Source organism: Gopherus flavomarginatus, chromosome 3, assembly GCF_025201925.1.
Source record: "Gopherus flavomarginatus isolate rGopFla2 chromosome 3, rGopFla2.mat.asm, whole genome shotgun sequence".
In the NCBI taxonomy this organism is placed as follows: Eukaryota; Metazoa; Chordata; order Testudines; family Testudinidae; genus Gopherus; species Gopherus flavomarginatus.
The window spans coordinates 136,098,527-136,122,330 of NC_066619.1; the positions used below are offsets into that span (position 1 = coordinate 136,098,527).

Sequence of the window (23,804 nt, forward strand, 5' to 3'; positions counted from 1 at the left end):
TTTGATTAAATTTATTACATTCAAAAGTTTCTGTAACTTAGCAGTTCTTTTTCCTAACCACTTCCCAAAACCAGTGTGGCTTATTCTGAGCCTGAGCCTATTTATGCCCCATGCCTTGCCAATGAAGATGAGGTCACGGGACCAATCACAGTTAGTCTTGTCTGTTTGAGGGAAAGCTTCATCTCTATACAGTCCTACTTGTAATCAATATGCTTCTGAAATTTGGCTTTATCTGCACCTGGTGGGAAAGAGGGAACTGGCTTTTTCCCTTTCTCTGAGTCTCTGAATTATTTTTTAAATTGTACATTGATGAAACTCTCAGGGGTATGTTGAGATTGCTGCTGTGGAACTTTCTTCTTGAAATATTTCTCATAAGCTTTTTATTTATTTACTTATTTAAACTGGCCCTATCTGATTTTGGAAAAGCCTTTTGGTGGCTTCAACGATTAAAAGTTTGCAGGAGTCTTTCTTGAAAACTAACCCTAAATATAGTAGGGGGAAATAGTTCTTTGATGCAATTCTTGTAATTTGAGTTGCTTCTCTCACTCAGATTGCTGGTGGGTGGGTTTTTGTTTTTTCTAAATAAACCAGTTTCATTTCTTTGGAGAACAAACTTGACAGGGAAACATTAAGCTGAAGTGGAAAAGTAAACAATCTGCAGGAAAAAAATAAAATGAAATTCACACTAAATTGAAATTAGCAAAGAATAAATGCTCGTTAGAGCTTTAATTAAAGATGACAGATGAACTCTTTGTTCCACTGAAGTCAATGGGTGTTTTGCCAGTGACAATGCAGTGGAGCCATTATTTTCTCCCTGGTGAATTATGCTAAAATTTATAATGTATTAGGTTTTCCTGAAGTATATGAGGGACAACAGTGCTTCCATAATTAAGGGTTATGTTGAGATTGCACTTAAAATATTATGCAATGTGCAACACATGGCTATGACCATGGGAGTATTTTCCTCATTGAGGCCTAATCTGCCATAAAGGCATCGCCAGCGCACCTTTAATCTGCCACATGCACATTCCGTGGTCATCCTGCACCTACTCAGCCTATTGTTGAACTGCTCTTTACTGCTAGCTGGGTTTCCCGTGTCCAGCTTCATGAGCCATGGCATTAAGGGGTACACCAGGTCTCCCAGGATCACTATGGGAATTTCAACATTACCTATGGTGATCTTCTGGTCTGGAAAGAAAGTCCCTGCTTGCAGCTTTCTGTAAAGGCCAGTGTTCCTACAGATTCATGCGTCATGCACTTTTCTGGACCACCCTGCATTGATGTCAGTGAAATATCCACGGTGATCCACAAACACCTGCAAAACCATGGAAAAGTACCTCTTCTGATTGATGTACTCCATTGGTAGATAGTCCAGTGTCAAAATTCGAATACATGTGCCATCTATCACCCCTCCACAGTTAGACAAATCCATTTTTGCAAATCCATCCACAATTTCACTCACATTGCCGAGAGTCACAGTCTTTCGCAGCAGGATGCAATTAATGGCCCTGCACACTTGCCTTAACGCAGGCCCAGCGGGTGACTTCCTGACTGCAAACTGATTCGTGACCAGCTGGTAGCAGTCTGGAGTTGCCAGCTTCCACACTGAGATCACCATGTCCTTCGCCCTCAAGAGGGCAGCACTCATTTTGGTGTCCTTGCACTGCAAGTCTGGGGTGAGCTCAGCACATAGTTCCAGGAAGGTGACTTTCCGCATCCGAAAGTTCTGCAGCCACTGCTCGTCACCCTAAACGTGCAGAACGATGCAATCTCACCGCTCAATGCTAGTTTCCCGAGCCCAAAAACGATGTTCCACCATGTTCAGCTGTTTCATGAATGCCAAAAGCAATCTAATCATAGGAGTGCGCAGCACATTTCATTAGAGTGTGCACCCTGGGAATTTTTTTTAAAGGCAAACATTTATTGAATACTCAACCGTAAAAGACATTATTTTTATTCATCAAACAAACTAAAGAAACTAAAACTTAACTAAAAAATTATTTTTTTAAAATTAACAACTAAACTTTACTTAAAAAATATAAACTTAAAAAATGAAACACACAATACCAAATTTTTGCTCTAATTGATAACCAGGCGTATACACAGATATAGTCAATTTTCATGATCTTTATCTTTAACCAGATAATGAGCTGAGCCAAACTGACCAAAACAGATTAAGGTTTCTTCATCTTCCTATCCTAGAGAATGAGACGTCGCTCACCAGGTGTTATGGACTTAAATTCCTCAATCACATCATTGTAAATAACTGACAAAGCCAATTCTTGTTCAATGTACAAAATCATGAGTGAGTTGAGGTGCTGTTGGGACATTGTACTTAGTTTGTTTTTCACATGTGCTAGTTTCGAAAGGCTCTTTCACATGAACAGCTTGTAACGGGTAAGACTGGAAAGCATTGAATAGATTTGTAAAAGGCCTGGAACATGGAAGACCAAGCCGATTCCTTTAGCCAATCAAGCCACTCTCTGGTGGTGTTCATAGTGCTGCCTTTAGGAACAGATCTGTCATAAGTGTGAAGCAATCTGACTTCAGCTTCCAACTCATCCAAGGACACTTTAAATTTGTTGGCAATGATTCTCATATCATCCCTGCCAGTGTCTAAGCTCAGCAGTTTTCCCATTGCAGTCACAACTTTACAAGTCTCCTGTTCAAATCGCTGGTCAATGCCGGTAATCATTGAGTCTAGGAGTGGGTACAATGAAGTTATTCTCTCCTGCTCCTTTTTTGTTTCAAAGTGATTCTGGGACTCAAACGCATCATCAATACGAGTGGATGTTTTTCTCTTCTTAACTGGGGAAATGGATATATCATTCTCTACAGACATTTTCACACTGTCATTAAAAATAGATTGAAAATATTCTGGGCCACTTCTCATCGCAGTCAAAGAGTTACGCAAGCTTTTCACCCCTGTCATTGCAGTAAGTAAGTTGAGATCTGGAGCTTGAAGAGCCTTACTCACTTTTACCACCATCTGGAGAATACGGTGCATCATGTGAAGGGCAAAGATGAACTTGAATGAATTTAGTTCATGGATAAGGCCCCTGGCTTTTATTTTAGCATCACCAAGGTGAGTGGTTTCGATAATCTCTTGTAAAGCTTGTAAAATGATGGAGTAGTTTTGTTTTATAGCAGCCACTGCTTCTGCTCTGCATGCCCATTTTGTGTTTGACAGTGACTTCAAAATCTTCAACTGAGATCCTACTTCTTGTGAAATCTTCTCCATTACTGCCTGTCACACAGGACTCCCCTCCATGAAGGCATAAAGAGTCTGAATAGCACCAAAAAAATCAGACAGTTCTGTTTTGTTTACTTGAAGTGCATGCATCTACTAGGATGAAGGTCAAACAATGCGCATAGCAGTGTGCACAGAGTATTTCATTGTTTCTTTCTTTACATGTCATTTGAACTCTCGCAGTACATCCAGACATAGTAAATGCGCCATCAAAACAGACAGACATCACTGATGACCAGTCAATTTTAAGAATGCCAGGGACATCATTTAACTGGTCAAAAATAGACTGTGCATCAACTGTCAGTAGTCTCTGAACAGACACAAAATGTTCAACTTGACTATGTTTTTCATTGTCAAAATACCGCACCACAACGGACATCTGTTCATGGTGTCCATAGTCAGTAGTGTCGGCAGCAATTATTGAGACCACTTTTTCCATTTAGTGAAGACACAATCTTTTGTTGCACAACGTTGTGCAAGGCCACAATTAAATCATTTTGGATGTGATTACTCAGGTAGCTTTTTGAGGAGATTGTTGCACATGCTTTGCCATTATGGGATCATATTTTTGGAGCATATTGACAAGATTTAGAAATAAACCTTCCTCAAAAGTGTCAACTTTTTCATTGTGACCCCTGAATGGTCTCCCACCTTTCGTCAAACACAGAACAATGTCAATCAGTCGCTCCATTACACTTCGGTTATGACACCATTCTTGTTTAGACAGATAAGCCTGCTTGCCCTCATCCAACAATACATCAATAGGTTTCCCGTCATAAAAACTTCACCATGAAGAACAGCTCAACACGTGAGATTTTTGACAGTTCGTAGTTTTAAAAACGTTTGTTAGCCCGATGCCAGTTTGTGAATCCCTTATCAATAAATGCTGGATCCATGTGACCTTTGTTTGCTGAATCATTAGACGAGAAGAAACAGCAGTAAAAGCAAAATGCTGCATCCTCTGATGGGCTGTATTCTAACCACCTATGCTTTTCATACCAATCGGACTGAAAACTGCTTTGTTTATTCCCTATTTTACTTCATGCTCAATCTAGGCTGATAAGGACCTCTAGATAATCGAGACCGAGGTTCTAATCTATTTTTTGGAATATCACAGACTGGGTCATCAGATGGCATGTTTGATGGCTTTGAATAGGAACTACAGTGACCTGAACTAACAGACAAAGTCTGTTTCTGTTGGCCATTACTCAGTTTATTGCACGCACTGGAACTGGTGGCAGGATTATCTTCATGTGAGTTCTTAACCGAGGAGTCCGAGGTATTTGCACTACTGTCAACACATACATTATAATTCAGTTTGTCTGCTCCTTTTCTTAACTCAAACCGACCCATATTCTAAAATTAAAAGGGGATATGAGATGATTGAGTAAAAAGTAAAGCCATGGGCGGCTTGTTATGCTATTTCAGTAGAGTACACGCAACAAAGATAACAAACACTGTAGACACTGCGCTGGACACACCTGACGCGGCCACTTATATAGGTCAAAGAATTTTCTAGAATAGTAGTGGAAATTGGTGGGGAGGACCAACGATAATGCGGCGCCGCAGTAGTGGGGACTCATGCTGCGAGCAAATGCGGGCTTTCTATAGAGAGTGTATCATGCGGCTAAATTAAAACACAAAGCCACGTTTTTTTGAGACATTAGAGTAGGGTGGGCAAACTTTTTGGCCTGAGGGCACATCGGGGCTGCAAAATTATATGAAGGGCTGAGTAGGCAAGGCCTGCCCCCTATCTACCCCCCCCACCCCCTGACAGACCCCTGGGACTCCCATGTCTAGCCAACACCCCTGCTCCCTGACAGCCCCCTCCAGAGACCTCCACCCCTCACCACCACCCCAGAACCCCACCCCCTATCCAACCAGGAGCAGCAGGTTTGTATAATTTTTGGTGGTGCCCAAGCAGAGCTGTCCCATCCATAGGATGGATTGGGGCAACTGCCCTGGACCCCGTGCTTTCGGGGGGGCCTTGTGCTTTGGGGGACATAGGGTCCAGGGCAGCATGGGGGCTTACTGAGGGGCCTGGCACCAGCGAGCAACCTGGCCCCTGCACACCCAACCCCACCTCTCCCCCTCCCACTGCATCCCTTCCCCCAAACCTCCGCCCCCTGGGTGGAGCAGAGCGGGCTGGGGCCAGGTCACTCGCTGCTGCCAGTGCCAGCCCCCCGCTAACCCTCCAGGCTGCTCTAGACTCCTTGTCCCTCCGAAGAATGGGACAGGGCTAGGCACCACCATGTTGCATGATGGACATTTGACAAAGTTATCAGACTTAGTGATGGACATTGGGGGAGGTAGGGGGTATTATGTCATTCAACCTGTAAAATAGCACACAATTTTCCACACTGAAAAAAACCCAGTAACCTAGTTAATAATAATAATTAATAATAATAAATCAACTCATAGAATTAATGAAAAGTGTGTGTATACTGTACATGAAATTATTATATGAAAAATGAAAATGAGCTTCCTTTGGGATTTGACAAGACACATTTGGTACCCTGAGTAATGATAACACTTCTTGCAAATGTCATAAATATGGATCTCATGGTCTCCTTCCTTCACCCCGTCGCAAAGGCCCAGGGGTTATTGCTGGCTGCCCTAGGGCTGCAGAAAACCCTATGAGCAAAACATATGGAAAGAAGAGGATCAATTTATATAGAGGGCTGAAGGAGGACTACCATAGTGCATTAATTAACATTAATAAATACATCAAAATTAAATGTATTACGGAGATAAGAACCTGTAATGATAACTTTACTTCATGAGAAGCTCCAGAGAAAGAAGATGCAGAGGGAGTAATAGGAGGGGGAATCCCAGGGAGACCAGAGGGGTTGATAGATGGAGCAGACAGCGAACAAGGGCACAGGCAGTGCGGCTGCAGGCTTGGCCCAGTTTTCTGCAGCTCCCCTGTGGGTGGAGACACTGATCTTTATCACCGTAGGAGGGAACAATAGAATGGAATGCCCAGAAGAATGAATGACTTGAGGACAATTTCCTGAGGGACCCTTAGCCTTGCAGAGCTTTTCTAGCTCTGACATTTACATTTCTACATGGTTTGGGCCCACAGAAATAAAAATCTGCACATCTTCCATGTGGTTTTGGACCAATGGAAAAAAAAACAACAGTTACAATTCAAGTGACTTAAAATTCCCTATGAAACTGACTGAGTTAACAAAATAAATGAGCTTCTGAACAACCAGAAAATATACTTCTCAGGTGAAAAACTATAACTGGGCTGCTTGGCCAAGGACGTGTAAGATTTCCTACAGGAAAAGCCACAAGCTGTCTGGAAAGGAAGCGTAGATTAAATTACTCGCCTCAGTGAAATTAAATGTCCAGGGAAATGCTGGGCCTGTGATCATGGTGACCGGGGCTTGCTCACCTCTGACTCCCCCTCCCCATGCTGGGGAGGCCCGGCCAGGCAAGTCTGCATCTGCAAGCAGGCGCCTGCCTCACGTGCAGCTCCCATTGGCCTTGTGGCAAAGAGTCTGGGAGCCTCCCGGTCAATGAGCTCGGGGTGGGAGGGGGAAGGCAAAGGGGACGAGTGTGAGGAGCTCGGGAGCAAGGGGAGAGGGGAGCTGCCTCTGGAGGCACAAATGGGGGGGCTCTCTGGAGAGGGGTGATGGGGGCACAGGGGCTGGTGGGGATCTTCCAGGGGGACTGAGGGTTGTGTGGTCTCTGTGGGGTGTGGGGGTGTGATGGACAGAGCCAGCTGCAGCCCGAGTCTGGTGGGGGGGGAAGGGACGGTTGCTATTACCCCCCCGGCAGTCCCCTCTGTACTGTGTATTATGCCAGCCCCGGGATGCCCATCACTGGTCCTTTCTCCTGCCCTGGCTCCATCTGTTTGGCTGGCCCCACAATGCCCCCCCCCCAATGTGTCTGACAGTGACTCTCTCTGCCTGCAGCTCCCTCCCGCTCCCTGCTGGGGAGGTGCAGCCAGGCAGCTCTGGCACCGCCTCCACAATTCCCATTGGCCGGGGTTCCTGGCCAATGGGCTGGGAACTGGGTCAACGCTGGGAGGCGGGAGGGAGGCAGCGTGCTGAGCTGCCCTGCGAGACTCTGCTGCATGCAGGGACACTGGGGATGGGGGAGGTGAGAGCGCCACGGCCCATCTCAGCGCCTGTGTATCTAACCCACCCTGCTCCCTGACTGCCCTCGCCCCTCATCCAACCCACCCTGCTGCCTGACTCCAGGGTAAAATTTAAGGGGTTAATTGCAGAAGGTCATCTTGGAACAAAGACATTGTTGCAGTCAGCACTGGATGTGGCAGACATGGCCTCAACTGTAATTACGAGAAGGGCTTTGTGGTTGCAGAACTCCCTGAGGGCCATAGAGTTTTCAATGGTTGGTCTTGAATTTTTGAGAGCTGACAAGACACCACATTCTTTCAAGGACTCCTGTGCTCCTTTGCATTCATTGGGGGGTTATAACCCAACCGTAAAGAGACGTCATGATGGAAGTCTGCAACGACAGCAGCAATACTGCTTGCAGTGATGGTGCCGGTAGTTGTCCTACCATGCTAGGCAGCAAGATGACTCCAGGAAAGGACACAAGTTACAGCCTTCTGGGTCCAGTTTTAACCAGCCAGCCTGTCCTCCACCAGCTTCGAGCAAGCACCCTTTTGACTTGCATATCAAGAGCAGCATTTCCGTTGTGAACTCCTCACCATCTCTCTCTCTCATTGGAGGACAGGGAGTCTCACTTCTACAGTGCTTGGGAAACAATAACCACAGACAAATGGGTCTTAGGCACTGTGAGATTGAGTTTATGCCATTCAACTTCTGTCTATGCCCCCTTGCCACCGCCACTACCCCATCCCTTTTCAGGGACCTCTCTCACAAGTCACTTCTCCTTCAGCAGCTCCAGCTTCTGCAAGCTTCAGGAGCTGTAGAGGAAGTTCCCCTGCAGCATCTGGGGAAGGGATACTACTCATGGTATTTCTATCAGCCATGTAAAACTGAAAAATCAAGGGCTCAGCAGTCAGGAAATGCAGCATTAATGTTGGACACACAATCTGAATTCTCATTTTATTTATGTCTTAAAATATGGTCTTTCTTGATATGTATTATTATTTCAGTTAATACAGTATATAATAAAAATCAGAATTTCTTATTCAGCTTTTCATAGAGTAAGTTCCTGTACAGTTCGTAGTCTTCAGCCTCGGTTTGAGTTTTAAGTGTTGTCAAGGTCTACAGCAATGCAAGTTTGCAGGAAGTTTGTTCGGTGGTTTAAATGTTACAGATGTTTAAAATCAGTAAGGTAAAGCTTTTTTTGGATTGATTTTTAAGCTAGTGACATTCAGAGTGTTGGGTTGTCTGAATCGCTGGGACAGCTCAAATAGATTGTCTCATTTTGGAAATCATCGAAAAGTTGAACTCGTCTCAAATGCCAGCCTGTCACATCCAAGCTGTTTAACTTCAGAAGTTCATAATGTGACATACTATACCTCGGGGGGAATCTTGTAATCCCCTTATTCCTCATCTGTATATAATTGTGATATGGCATATAAAGCAGGCCATGTGAGGGAAAAGGTTATGATCGGCTGAAAGTCACTGTTCTGTCTAAATATGTATATCTTTAGTGCCTATGAAGTTAGGAGATTGTGTTGTATGGTTGTCACTAAAACATGCTGTAAATTGGGGAATCAGACAGATATTAGCTCCCCAGAGACAACAGCAAGGAAAATGACCAACACCCGGGTGGGATGTCAAACAACCATCCATAGCCATTGTCCAGCAAGGGAGCTACAATTCAGTGACTCACCTGTGTGAGGCCACAGCAGAGGAACTGCTCAACCTTGCCTGGGGACTGAGCCATGGACTTGTGTTCTCCAACACATGGACTGGACTTGTGTTCTCCAACACATGGACTGAGGGTTTAAAACAGGACACGGGGCCCACACTTCACCTTTTTCCTGCCCCCACCTGTGCTGCAAGCAACAAGGACACTGAGAAGACTTAAAAGACTCCAACAGAGGAGACTGGCCCAGGTTTCCAGGGTGAAACCTGTGTACTATGAACAGCAGTATCCAGTGGGGTGAGAAAAACTGCTTAATCTAGATGTTGCCCAGTCTCAACAAAGTTGAGAGTTTAGACTATGGACTTATATTTTATTTTCTGTTGGTAACCACTCAGATTTTAAGTGATAGGCAAAAAGTCAATCTTTTGTAGTCAATAAACTTCTTTTACTGTTTATCTTTACCAGTGAGTTTGCCTGAAGTAAGGGGCAAATCTGCTCAGATTTGCAAAGGCTGGTGTATATCCACTTTCAGTTGATGAAGTGGTGACCCAATTAATAAATTTGCAATGTTTATTTTGAGCAGTGCAAGACAGTATACTCCTGAGATACAAGGCTGGGAGCTGAGGGAATGTGGCTAGTGCCTTACTCTGTATGATTTCTGAGTGCCTCTGGGAGCATTCATGCAATCTAGCTGGGTGTGTGGGGCTCCACATGTGGTTGTGCTGAGTGGTAACAGCACCTGGAAGGGTTTGCTGGTTGTCAAATGTTGCAAAGCATTGTGGGAGACAGCCCAGGCTGGAGAGTTAAGGGGGCACAGTGGTCCCACAGTCCCAGGCTGCACCCCTGGGATCCTAGCACACACAAATTTAAAAATACTGAAGTGATTTTCTCAAACTTGGCTTATGCTGTAGATCTCTTTGCTGGATTAAGTAGCAGATTTCTAATTTTGATTACATATGGTTTCTTATTATTTGACATTATTCCCCTGGGCAATTTTTGAATAATGAGATTTTATGATGTAGGCAACCATCAGGGGAATGTTTATCTTTAGGATAAATTTGACCTATCTATTTAGATCCAGCTTGAATTTCCTAATTTTTATTGAATTACGATCTCATCCTTAGCAGTCCATTAACATTAGTTGCATATAATATGGTGTGTATAAAATATACAGTGTCTTGTTTATATCATTTGTATTAAAATATATACAAGAAATGAACAAGTTTTTATACCAGTGATCAGTTATAACCACTTCCAGTTAACAGGGTTTTTTACAGAAATAGTGGCTATCAGAGAGGGGCTAGGAGTATGGAGTATAGCTAAACTGCACCCATGATAGAGTGAGAGCCAATAGCAGAGGCTAATCCTTATCCAGAATGAATAAATATTTTAGTAGGAATAATATTCCCATTGAAAAATGTAATCTCCTTTTGGAAAGGAAGGAGAGGAAGTGCTCGGTTCTTCGCATCAGAACATGTTTCCCATTCAGTATTAGCCCTAAGTCTCCTGACCTTTGAGCATTTATTTCCATTAATGTATTTCAATTAGGAAGGGGGAGGACAAAAGAAACCACCTTGAATAAACTTTTATGGTGAACAGAAATATGGCAAGGGAGGAAGCAGATGAATTGCTGCTCCCAATTCACGTACGTTTGTTTGTGATGAGTGTGACACGGGGGGAATTGGATGCTCAAATGGGTCCAGCGCTGATGTAGGCAATTACCCATTGCTCCCACACACACACACACACCTCACACGGACACGTCCACAGGCTGTCTTTGCAGGTGCAGCAAGCAGAGGCACAAACCTTATCCTCTGGAAAATTTGGCCAATGAGAGAGAGTCCCATTCTGAGCCCTCTGGGGTAACAGCTAGAGCCACAAAGAGACTCAGGTGCCTAACAGACATTTTAAGTGCCACAGATCCTCAAAATCCCTGCTCAGCTGCCAGCTAACCTCAACTCCTTAGGCACCTAAATCTCCGCGGGTGGGCCCATCCAAAACTACCTCTAAACCCTAAAGCCGCTGAGCAGCTCAGCCCCCTAGCTCACGCCTGGACCCCCCCTGGGATTCTCAAACTCAGCAGTCCCCTGCCAAGTGTTCTCAGAGCCTCCCTGCCAGGCCTGGTCCACCCCAAGGGCAGCAACCAGCCAGCAGATTGGAGTGCCCAGCTGTGTGCATAGAAGAGCCAGTAGCTCACTGGTTCAGGCACTCACCCATAACACGGGGGACCTGGTCTCAAATCTCTTCTGTCTAATTTGGAGCAGAGACTTAAACTTGGGTCTCCCATTCCAGGCCACTGGCTACTTTAGGGTGGGGCCCCCTCAATCTCTCCTACTGAAGCTATTCTACTTTGAATAAATGAAATATTCACTGGGCCAGAGAGATTCTGCTACAGCCTGGTGGTTTGGGCACTCTCCTGGGATGTGGGAGACCCAAGTCTCAGCTCTAATCAGTAATTAATTACTCAAAGAGTGGAACCCTTCCCACAGGTGAGACAGAGAGGCCCACCCCAGAATACCCAACACCCCAGTGGGTGAAGCACATCCCAGGGATGTAAGATGTGTGTGTTCAGGTCCCTGTTTCAGAGGAGACACCTGAGGACAGGTCTCCCATGTCCAAGGAGCATACCCTAACCACCAGGCTATGGGCTGTAATGGGATGGGGAACCCTACGCTGGCTTGTCACAAGGCAGAGCCTCCAGGAGAGGTTTTCTGGCTGTGAATTCAGAGCTGAGCAAGGCGCCGTCCTACGGCTGAGAGTGGAGTGTAGCCGCCCCCGGTCCTTGGCATTTCCTACTGGCTAGCTTAGGCTTCTGTGCAGCCCACACTTAAGTACCTCACGGCCCCTACATTTAAGGGGAACCTGGGCACCGAACTCAGGCCTGAGAATTCCCCTAGGTAGCAGGGCAGCTACCAGCCAGGTGCTGCAACTCTGAGCTTTGCAATGCCCTGTGTGGATTAGCCCAAGTTTTCCCACTGGCTCCGTGATGCCCGTGGTGCCAGCACTAGCCGCAGGCCTTCCCCTCCAGGCTTTGGCCAGGGTCCCTTTCACCTCCTTGGGCCTGAGGCTGCAGCTGATGGGGTTCAGCGTAGGAGTCACACCACAGACAGGGTCCCCAGCTTGGCCAAGGCCAGCAAGTTTTTGACTGGGGCCACCTATAGGTGAAAAGGGTGGCCGAGCAGTAGGGGACCACCACAGCCAGGTGTGCCGGGCAAGGAGAGGCCTTGTGCCTGCCCCCAGGCGAGTGCAGCCTGGGGCTGATGGAGAGAATGAAAACATAGGAAACAAAATGAGCAGCAGAGGAGCAAGCAGGAGGGGGATGCTGCAGAGCACCATGATCACCTCACTGAGACAGGTCCGCACACCACAGCTGCAGCATGGTGAGGATCTCACATGCAAAGTGGTTGAGGATGTTTTGTCCACCAAAGGGCAACTGCAGGGTAACTGGTGTCAGCAGCCAGCACCTGCATGCAGTCTCCTATTCACGACAAAGGGTAGTGAATGCCATGACAATCAGAAGCACATGCTCCAGTAGCCCCCTGGAAAGGGAGAGAAACATTTGCACCCCACACCCCACCCAGGAGATGGTGCAGCAATGGTGGGACAGAGATGGCCGTGTAACACATCCAGGCTGGAGAAATACTTGGGGATGTGAACACCAGGATCCAGTTTGCTTAGGGCATTGGCCAGCAGGGTGATCAGGTATGTGGCCAAGAAAGCACAAGCAGGCCGCCTTGTGTTCAGGTGAGTGGAGAGCCCCTGCTGTGCAAGAGCCAGCCTGTTTCTTCCGCAGCTGGAAACAGAGGTTGCTTCTGCTGAAGAGCAAAAGCCCTTCCCTTCCCCCCTCGGCAGGTTCTGGGACTTTCCTGCTCCCCTCCAGGACTCCAGCACAATATTCCCTTTGGCTGTGGGTTACCACACTGCTAGCTGAGACATAAGTAGAATAGCATCCCCCCCTCAGAATTTCAACAGGGATATTACCCAGCACCCCCCCAATCCAGACACTTTCTAAACTTTCCTGTTCCACATGCACCTTGGCTAAAACTACAGGAATCTTATGCCCACCCACTGCCAGAAACTCCACTTCCTGGTCAGGTAACAAGACAGACTTTAGGAGTATACTTCCCTTGAGCAGAGATCTGGGCTCCGGTGCCTCTGCCCTAGGCACTGCTTGGTCTCTACTTTGGTAACTTTAATACATTCCATATCTACCCTCTTAGGGTCAGTCCTCACAGGACTCACCAGGTGAACTGTAGGGACTGCTGGGGCTCCTGTGCTAAGGACAGCTGCATTAATAGGGATTAGATTCTTTTAGTTCACAGCCCTGATTTCTCAGGTTCTCAGAGTTACACTGGAAGCACCTTCTTGGACCCTCTTCCTTCACCGGAGGTTTGTGAGGGATTTCCAGGTCTGGAATGATCCAGAGCGAGGGGTATGAGTGCTTAAGCTCCCAGCTACCCTTTCTTCCCAGGGGGAAGAACAAGATCTCCCCCTTTACACTGGGCTTGTACCCTTTGTTCTGTGGCCTGGGCTTTCACAAAGAAATCGGCCAGGATGGCCATTGCTTGAATGGAATCTCCAGATTTATCCCAGAATATATTCCTAACCTCATCTAGGGACCAAACATTGATTCAAATCTTCAGCCCCTTTTCCCTTCACCCATTTTCTCATTAGGTGACATTTTATAGGCGTATGCACTATGACTCATGCCAGCACTTTTCTGAAGGTTCCTGAATTTCAACCTATATGCAGCAGGAGTAATTTGAAACTTGCAGAACAGCTGTTTTTAAAATTCAGAATAGCTCAAAGCTTCTGCACCTCAGCTATATTCAAAGCTTTACAAGAGTTTTTCAGTCGGTGTGGGGACTTTCTTATCAGGATTATTATGAACCTCTCTTTCAAAAGTGGGAAGGTTTTCTTCAGTGCAGCCTGTTTCCTTGTATTCAGGACACAGCCTGTCCACTCTGAATGTTTCTTGAATGGAGGGAGAGACTGGTGATCCTGGGATCTGTCCACATTTTGTCATGTCCAGATTATGTCCACTCCTTTTCTAGGGCCTTTCTTGCTTTCTGCTCCATGGCTTGCCCGTGGGCTCCTTGGAAGCTGAGCTGTTTGTTTTTCCTTCAAGTCCACAGCTCATCAGGGGGCAGCTTCCTGCTCTTTGATGTCCATCACTGCCACTTTTGGCGTTTACGGTCTTTGACTCTCTCTCCAATCTGGCCAGCTCTCACTTTGCGGCTGTTTCACTGGTGCTCAGTTTATGCTTTCCTGTTTCTACTTCCCTTACCCCAGACAAAACAAACACACTGACCACTCTTTATCTGGTTCCAGCCAATACACCTGAGCCTCTTTTAGCATTACTATCTCAGTGCTTAAAGTGTAGACATTATAGCAAGCTGTGCATAGCCCCTAGTTCGCTGCACTGTGACATTCGGGCACAACCCTGCTCTGCAGCCTTGGGTTCCATACAAAGCCTTGCTGGAGTGGCTCCCACCCGGGCTGCTCAGACAGCCTGCCAGCCGCACCCTGCGTGTCTGTGTTGGGGTCACCCTGCAGTTACACCAGTTAGGGTGTGGCTTGCATGCCTAGCTGCAAGGACACTCGCTCACAGAAAGATGAACTGCAGAAGATAGTTTTATATGGAGGGGATGAGGTTTGGATTGGTGCATGACCAGCAGTAATCAATTTGCCCACCATCAGCCAACCAAACAGAGCTGGGGATGAGGGGTTTGGAGTGTGGGAGGGGCTCAGGGCTGGGGGCAAAGGGTTGAGATGTGGGAGGGGGTCCGGGCTGGGGATGCAGGCTCTGGAGTAGGGCCAGGGTGCAGGAAGGGGCTCTGGGTTTGGGGGAGCTCAAGGCTGGGGCAGCAGATTGGGGTGCAGGGTTGGGGCATGGGCTTACCTCTGGTGGCTCCTGGTCACTGGTACTGCTGGGGTGCAGAGGCAGGCTTCCCACCTGTCCTGGCACTGCAGACCGTGCTGCGCCCTGCAAGCAGCCAGCAGCACGTCCGACTCCTAGGTAGAAGTGCATGCAAGCAGCTGCACACAGCTCTCATCTGCAGGCACTGCCCCCCTTCCCCCAGCTCTGGCCAATAGGAGTGTGGGGCCGGTGCTGGGGCAGCGCACAAAGCCCTGTGGCTCCCCTGCCTAGGAGCCGGACCCACTGCTGGCCGCGGCACTGTGTGGGAACGGGTAGGGACTAGCCTGCCTTAGCTGGGCAGCATGGCCAAGGGAACTTTTAACAGCCCGAAGAGCGGTGCTGACCAGACCTGCTGTGACCCTGTTTGAAAACCACTGGTCTACTGGGGGGGGGGGGGGGGGGGCTGTGTGCTGAGCCTAGTTACCTGCTAGGCAAGGCTGAGCACTTCCTAACGGGGCTCTAGCCCTGCCCTTTGATCCCTACTCCCTTTAGGGTCCCTTGACAAGGGGGCAGGGCTAATTATGGGTGAACAGGGATTTAAAAAAGCCAGCTCATAGGTGACCAGATGCGCCAGTGAACACACAGAGCCAGCAAAGAGGGAGGGGAGAGAGGGCGCGTGAAAGCCAGATACTCCTGATTAACAAAGCTGAAGGAGCAAAAAGAATGCAGGCAGAAGTCCAGCAGCAGAGTGGGGCCATCCAGTTTGTTGCACTGAATACAGCACATACGAGTACCTGCCTTGTGGGCAGGGGGTGAATGCGTGAATTTGCAGCAAGCAACTCATGGCCTTCAGAGACTGAGTACGAGCTCTGGAGACCAGAGCGGCTGAACTGGGAGACAGAGAGGAACAGAGCAGCGTGGCCCTGCCCTCAATCTGAGGCTAGTCGACCTACGCTATGCAACCCCAGCTAGGTGAATAACGTAGCTGGAGCTGATGTACCTTAGGCTGAGTTACCATGGTGTCTACACTGTGGGCGGTCAATGGGAGAAACTGTCGACTTACCTTACTCTTCGTCTGGGGTAGAGTACAGGGATCGACTGGAGAGCAATCTGCCGTCAATCTGGCAGGTCTTCACTAGACCAGCTAAATCAACCGCTGGTGAATCAATCTCAGAGCAAATCAACCGCTGGTGATTCAATCTCAGAGCGTCAATCTGGGCTGTTGTGTAGACCTGCCCTGAGAGCCGCTGTGCTGTTGAGGAGGAGGAGGAAGGGAGGAATATCTTGGGAAAGGAGAACATCAAACTGGAATGGAGGGAAATGATCCCATAGTTGGGATACTCCTTCCAGATGATATCATGATGTCCTCTTGCACCGAGGATACCCCCCTGAGGGAGGGGACCCCCATTATTAGGGGGAGACAGGTAATAATAATGGGGAATTCAATCATTAGCAATATAGATAGCTGGATTTGCCATGACCAGGAAACCATGAAATGCCTGCCAGCTACAGGGAAACATTTAAATTTTTAATAGAGGCTAAAATTAAATGTTTCTCTCAAATACAAAAAAAAAAGTAAGAGGACCAAAAAACGAGAGTGGCTAAACAGAGTAAAAGAGGCAGTTACAGGGGGAAAAAAAGGCATCTTTTAAAAATTGGAAGTCAAATCCTTCTGAAGAAAATAGAAAGGAGCATAAACCCTGGCAAGTCAAAGTGTAAAAGTATAATAAGCAGGCCAAAAGAACTAGCAAAAGATAAAAATTAACAGCAAAAAATATTTAAGTCCATCAGAAGCAGGAAGCTGCTAAACAATCAGTGGGGCCACTGGACAGCTAAGGTGCTAAAGGATCACTCAGGGAAGACAAGGCCCTAGTAGAGAAGTTAAATAAATTCTTTGCATTGCCCTTCAGTGCAGAGGACTGAAGAAGATTCCCACACCTCAACCAGTCGTCTTATGAGACAAATCTGAGGAACAGTCTAATTGAGGTGTCAACAGAGCTGGTTTTGGAACAAAATTAATAAAATTATATAGTAAGCCACAGGGACCAGATGGGATTCACCCAAGAGTTCTGAAGGATCTCAATTATGAAACTACAGAACTACTAACTGTGGTATGCAACTTATCACTTAATCAGCCTCTGTGCCAGATGACTTGAGGATAGCTAGTGGAACACCAATTTTTAACAAAGGTTCCAGAGGCGATCCGGGCAATTACAGGCCAGTAAGCCTAACTTCAGTACTGGGCAAACTGGTTGAAACTACATAAAGAACAGAATTATCATACATAAAGTAAATATGATGTTGGGGAAGAGTCAACACAGCTTTTGTAAAGGGAAATCATGCCTCACCCATTATTAAAATTCTTTGAGAGGATCAACCAATGTGGACAAAGGTGATATAGTGTACACAGACTTTTGGAAAATCTTTGACAAGGTCCCTCAAAGGCTCTTAAGCAAAGTAAGCGGTCATGGTGTAAGATGGAATGTTCTCTCATGGATCAGTAAGTGGTTAAAAACAGAACACAAAGGGTAGGAATAAATGGTCAGTTTTCAGCATAGAGAGGGGTAAATAGAGTCCTCTAGGGATCTGTTCTGGGACCAGTGCTGTTCAACATATTCATAAATGATCTGGAAAAAGGGGTAAACAGTGAGGTGGCAAAATTTGTAGATACAAAATTACTCAAGATAGTAAAGTCCAAAGCAGACTGCGAAGAGTTAAAGGGATTTCACAAAACTGGGTGACTCGGCAATAAAATGGTAAATAAAATTCCATGTTGATAAATGCAAAATAATTAACACTGGAAAACATAATACCAATACATACAAAGCGATAGGGTCTAAATTAACTGTTACCATTCAAGAAAGATCTTGGAGTCATCGTGTACAGTTCTCTGAAAAACATCCATCCAATGTGCAGTGGCGGTCAAAAAAGCAAACTATGTTAGGAACCATTAGGAGAGAGATACAAAAAATAGAAAATAGAATACCTCTAAAAATCCATGGTACATCTACACCTTGAATACCACATGCAGCTCTGGTCGCCCCATCTCAAAAAAGACGTATTAGATGTGGAAAAAGTATATATAAGGGCAACAAAAATGATTACAGTGTGGAATAGTTTCTGTACGAAGAGAGATTAAAAAAAGACTGGGACTTTTCAGCTGGGAAACGACAACTAAGGGGAGATATGACTGAGATCTATAAAATCATTATTGGTGTGGAAAAATAAGGAAGTGTTATTTAAACCGGGATCTCCCAATGAAATTAACAGGCAGCAATTTTAAAACAAACAAAAATAAATATTTCTTCACACAATGCACAGTAAACATATGGAACTCCTTGCCAGAGATGTTGTGAAGGCCAAAAGTATAACTGGGTTCAAAAAAGAATGATAGAATCAATGGCTATTAGCCAAGGTAGTCAGGGACAACTCCATGCTCTGGGTATCTCTAAACCTCTAACAGATGCTGGGACAGGATGACAGAGGATGGATCACTCGATAATTACCTGTTCTGCTGATCTCCTCTGAAGCATCTAGCATCAGTCACTGTCAGAAGACAGGACACGTGGCTAGATGGACGACTGGTATGACCCAGAGTGGCCATTCTTAAGTTCTTAGGTGACTACAAGATTGCTGGTGGAAAAGCTACTATCAATGATAACAAGATTAACCTATTTAACATTTTGTATTCCAATCTCTTCTTGGGAGAGAAGTTAGCATTTAAGGACGGTACACTGTCCATGGCATTCAAATGGGAACTGCCCGATTCAGACAGCATCCAAGGGGAATCTAATCTGAAGGGGAAACACCCTGCATGTGCTTCTATTATCTGAATGATTTAGATATTTTGACAGGCACTGTAAGGTGGTAACTTATCTTTTTAGAGTGTTGGAAAGTAGCAATATATTCCTCAGAAGATGTCAGCATGAAGTTTCCCAACTGTTAAAACTTCCTACAAAATCTTTTGTAATGAACAGTTATGTTTATGAGCAGCATAATGTTTGTAATTACTGTAATAAAGACACTAGACAATAGATTTAAAAAACATATTTCAACTGTATTTCAATCACATTCTCTTTCAAACTGTGAAAATCTATTCAGTTTGGTAATAAACCCATATGCTCTAGACTACTTTGTAAGCCTGACTCAGCGTTTCACATGCCTGAAGTTAAGATACTTTTCCTCTGCCTAACTAGAGAATTTATCAAGCTGCTCACTGAAGAGTTGCATGTCTGTCACATTCACAAGACACTCTAGGACCTGGTTCACATTATGGTAATTAGGGGATCTGTTTGGTTTAAGGATTAGGCAGAGGTAACGAATTCTCTAATAGTTTCCTATTTATTTTTATATAAATGACAGAGGGGAGAAACAAAAAAAAAACAAACAAATGCTATGATGAAGCCAACATTCAAACCATTTAAAATTAAAAGGACAAATTAAAATAATTCATAATTATTCCACACCAGTCCTCTATCAGTTATAACAAAGGCCTATGACGCTAAAACAGTTGATGTCTGTTAGAGTACTGTATCTTTTACACAGAAGAACGTGGTAAGCCATCTTGCATTCAAAGTTTCTTCCTTCCCCATGTCAAGTTTTCCCCTTTTTGTTTAAAAATATGAAATCAGTGTAAGTCCTGCAGATACGACTCGGCATGTGAAAAATTCTCAGGCCTGCAGAGCACAGAACTGCTGAAAAACAGCCAATATGTGATGGTCCAATTCAGCTGTAAAGAGGAGGTTCTCCAAGGTCAGCATGTACTGCTGGATTATCTGGTGATGCTGCAGACAGAGACAGGCATCTTTATTACTCTTATTTGCCTTTATGTACCAAAACATGCAGAGAACAGAACATGTATCACACACTGCAGCCAAATTGTTGACCAAAACTTAGGGCTACACTGGGTTCTGGGCAGGGCTGCATGTAATTTCTACCAGCTGCAAGGAAGGTGTAGCCTGGGGAGATGACAGGATGTAGGAACTGCAGTTGCGTTTACATCTTGTATTACTAAGTGCGTGTACTCTCCCTGTGCAAAACAAGCTGGAAGATTCTAGCAACAGTGACTCTACGTGAGCTGTGGGTGGGCCTCTGCACGTGCATGGGGTAACTGTAGGTTTGGGCCCAAATACACGCTAGGAGGCCATGTAAACTTTGTTTACAAATCTGGGAGAGTAATCCACATGAAGAATTACATACCACACCCTGTGCTGTCACCAGCCAGTACACAGAAAGGAACACTTTCAATTTCTTGGCCTGTCACTTTCAGCCAAGTCATCACAATCTTTAGTCTTTTTACACTGGTTACCAGATTTTAAAGAGACATCAGCGTTCCAAAGTTCTTGTGGTTTAATAGGGGCCTTTAAACATTCCCTCCCAGGGCTGCAGTCATTTCATAGATAAGGGTGTTACAACTACCCCCTTCTCAATCAATTCTTGGCACTCACATATAATAGTATCTCTTAGTAGAACTTCAAGTGCCTTTAACAAGCATCAAGTCTTGATATACCCCTTCCACTCTGAATTTACACCATTTTACAATGGAGGGACAGTTAACAAATAGTTTCCCTACAGTAACAGTCACTGGCAAAACTGGGATTAGAAGCAAGGAGACCTCAGCACAATCCCCTGTGCTAACCAATTAGGACAAGGTTGCCCCAGCCAGCTGTATTTTAATTAAATTAAGTGGACAAGGCTAGATGAACAGGACGGAGTCTCAAGTCACTAAGCATTATCTACCTGCTGAATGAGACCAACCTGTAAGAAGATCTGCTGCAGTCTCTCTATACAGTTCTTGTACCAAGGTGTAATTACATCAATTCCACCAGTTTCACACCGCACTAAATGTTCTGTTAATATCATAATGAAACGCTAAAAAAAGAGAATAGTTTTAAATGAAGTACTGGTTAAGCACGAAGGAAACTCACTAATCTTAGATAAGTATGTATTATTCTGGACAAAATAATCCATGAGATATTCTACAGAAGTTATGAACATTCAAGTCTGAATAATTCATTTAAATTGAGATACTAAACACTGCATTTAAACAAACACTGCCTTTTGCTTGCTCAAGGAAGGCGCAATCCAGTATAAGAACTCCTTTATGCAAACACTTTGAAGCTGAACAAGGCCTCTCTAGGGGGAACCTAGAAGTTTCTTGCTCTGGAGTGGCCAGACCCCATTACTAGTTTCCTATTCATCCTTCCTCCCACCTTCTGAATTCTAGTCCCCTTAGAAGTTGAGAGTTGCCAGAGGGATGAACTCCCACACCGTTACCTGGAATATAACGAGGAAAAGATTCTTTTGTTCACTCTGAGCAGACTCTACTTTCTCCTGCAAGCGTTCTATCTGCTCTTCCAACGGTCCATCTTCCCTATCGCTGCTTCGGTCATCGTCATCGTCGTCGTCATCACTGTCTCGCTGGAAGTGAAAGTAATGATGTTACTGACTCAGCCGGCCTTGGTAAAATTTGGCTACTGAGATCCTGATACTGCCCATAGTACGAGGCATGTGCATGGCTGCTCATAACTTGCCTAATGAGGCTTGATGGAAGTGGAACTTCTCTGTAATCATTTATCAGTACTGTATATTGACTGCATTCGTGGGCTGTTTGCTATATGAATACGCAACTTTAGTTTACATGGGGCTGGAAGGGAAGAGGAATAGCTCAAGTTAGACCACTTTTCAGCAAACAGTTGCACTGAGGAGAGACACCACCAGGAACTAGGAGATCAAAACAACTGCGACAGGTTTAAAAAGGAAGATTCCTTCTCCTCCCCTCCCACCCCCAAGATGCAAGGAGTTGTCCGGTGGAACCAGACAGACATGCCCACAATCAGTGGGGCTGTCCGAAGAAGTTAGGCCGGCTTCATTTACCTGCCGGAGATGGTAAGGTTGTTTTAAAATCTTTAAATGTTTTGTTTCTACTGCTAAAAAAAAACATCTTGGTTTAGAAAGGCTGTCTGGTCAGTATACACACCACCGGGCACAGACTCCTGGATGGAAGAACAGCAGGTGCCAGAACTCAGTAGAACCTGCTGGGGGCGTGCAGTTAATGCCCTGGGTGCTGGGCCTGGCCTAAGAGCACCCCAGGAGAGGTAAAGGCATGAGGCCTGACACTAGAGAGGGTGCACTCTGATACCAGGAAGGGGACAGAGGTGCAGTTAGCCCTTGTAATTGTGACATGGGCTCATTGTGGTGCTCCTTAAGAAAGAAAAATTTAGATAACAGTTACTGTCTGTCCCTAATCTATTTAAAAAAACATCTTCAGAACTGCCATTTGACCCTTAGCAACTAGCCACGAGTCAGTTAAGGGAAGTTATACAAAACTAAATGCAGTTTAGTAGGAAATAAGAAATTGGGCAGATTAAGGTTTTGATTGCAGGTATTATTTGCTTTGTTAGTCTCACAAAAGATTGTTTTCCTGCAAATCTGCCCATAAATTAACAGCTATAAACTTCAAATATTTGTAGAAATACTATATGTAAAAACAATTTAGGATGACAAAACTAGGGCCCTGTGTTAAGTAATCCAAGAGGTGTGATTGCCTGCATAAAAACTGACAAGCAAGTACTTTTCTTCCTCTGCAGCCCCAGACGTAACCTTTCTTAAAATGGTTCATATCAGCATTACAACAATATAGGTACAGTCCTCTGGATATAGAGCCGGGCAGCATCATTCACACAACACAGCCGACAATATTGTTCAGAACTGAATTTCAGCGTAATTGGAAGTGCATTAAATAAAACTAATTATGCTAAAGATAAATGGAGAAGACATTCAAGGTACTAAGCACTTCTAATGCACACACAGACTTCGCGTGGAAGGGCAAGACTCAATTTTTTCCACAAGTATAGTTTGGGATGTCAGCAAATCAGCTTTCCCATTTAATCTATTTTGGCATTCAGTTATCCTTAGAACCAAAATGTAGCATTTAAAGACTTACCTTCTCGTATAGGAACTTTTGGGGGTACAGTCACACATGAGCATTCAAAACCAAGGTGAATAAAACAAATCAATGGTTTAAAAAAATTGGATTTTTTTAAATTTAAACTGGATTTTTTTTTGATAAAATGCCTTTTGAGGAAAAGCCCTATTTTAATTAAGATATCTCTGAGCTATAATGCATCTCATCCTGGAATAGGGATTATAAATTCTAATTCTATAGTATGAGACAATATAGTCATGTCATATTTAAGAACTGTTTTGTTAGTGAGTTCCAACAGTTTATGGATTAGGGACCCAGTTTTATGGGGTTCCCAGGGCTTCTGTATAGATTATTGAGGTTAATCTTTCTATCTACCCTATGGGACTCAGTGCCCAGTCTAGAAGATACTATCAGAGATGCTTAGTTTTACAGTTCTCAAACTGAGGATTTGTGTCTCCAGAGATAACAGGCTTATTAACAGCAAAAACGTTTTTAAATAAATAAATAATACATAGAAGTGAGAAATAACAGACCTCAACTGTACTTTCCCTCTGCAAATTTGTATACACAGAGTAAATCCCTTACCTCTCTCTAAAAGTGAAAAGTTTCAAAAAGTTCAAGGAATAGAAGATTGTTGGGGGCGGAATAGATCTGGACAGGGAGAAGAAGTCTGGCGATAGTGTGAGAACCAAGGGACATATGCTTTTTTGTTAAACTATTACAGGTTTGCTGTTGAAGAACAAAATCCAGAACACTTAACGTTGTTTAGTTAAAAACAAAATTTAAATGTCTCCCTGGTGATGTTCTCCTCCTAATACAGCATGGCAAGAAAATCCTCCAAATATTAATGATTAACCTGTTGAACTGGAGATCTGCAACACTGAAAATACAATTTCCATTGCTACACAAGAATGTAACAGAAAATGAGATTGAGTTAGGTGAGAGGTAGCTGACACCGCAGCATCTATAATTGGCAACAAAAATTTAGCGTTCTTTTGTAGTTAACTTAT

General features: G+C 44.8%; 1 protein-coding gene and 1 long non-coding RNA gene across 4 annotated transcripts in view; one reads left to right on the forward strand and one right to left on the reverse strand.

The window, feature by feature from the left end:
• LOC127048498 (uncharacterized) overlaps positions 1 to 23,804 on the forward strand; it is a 288,020-nt gene that overhangs the window by 237,430 nt on the left and 26,786 nt on the right. The gene's annotated exons all lie outside the window — the stretch shown is intronic.
• NCBP1 (nuclear cap binding protein subunit 1) overlaps positions 18,904 to 23,804 on the reverse strand; it is a 46,786-nt gene continuing 41,885 nt past the window's right edge. For all 3 annotated transcript variants that reach the window (XM_050948233.1, XM_050948234.1, XM_050948235.1), the window contains 3 exons: positions 21,144 to 21,287; positions 20,625 to 20,738; positions 18,904 to 19,651 (listed from right to left, as the gene is read on the reverse strand). In XM_050948233.1, the coding sequence (XP_050804190.1) occupies positions 19,538 to 19,651; positions 20,625 to 20,738; positions 21,144 to 21,287 (372 nt within the window). In that variant the 3' untranslated portion in view covers positions 18,904 to 19,537. The remainder of the gene's footprint in view (positions 19,652 to 20,624; positions 20,739 to 21,143; positions 21,288 to 23,804) is intronic.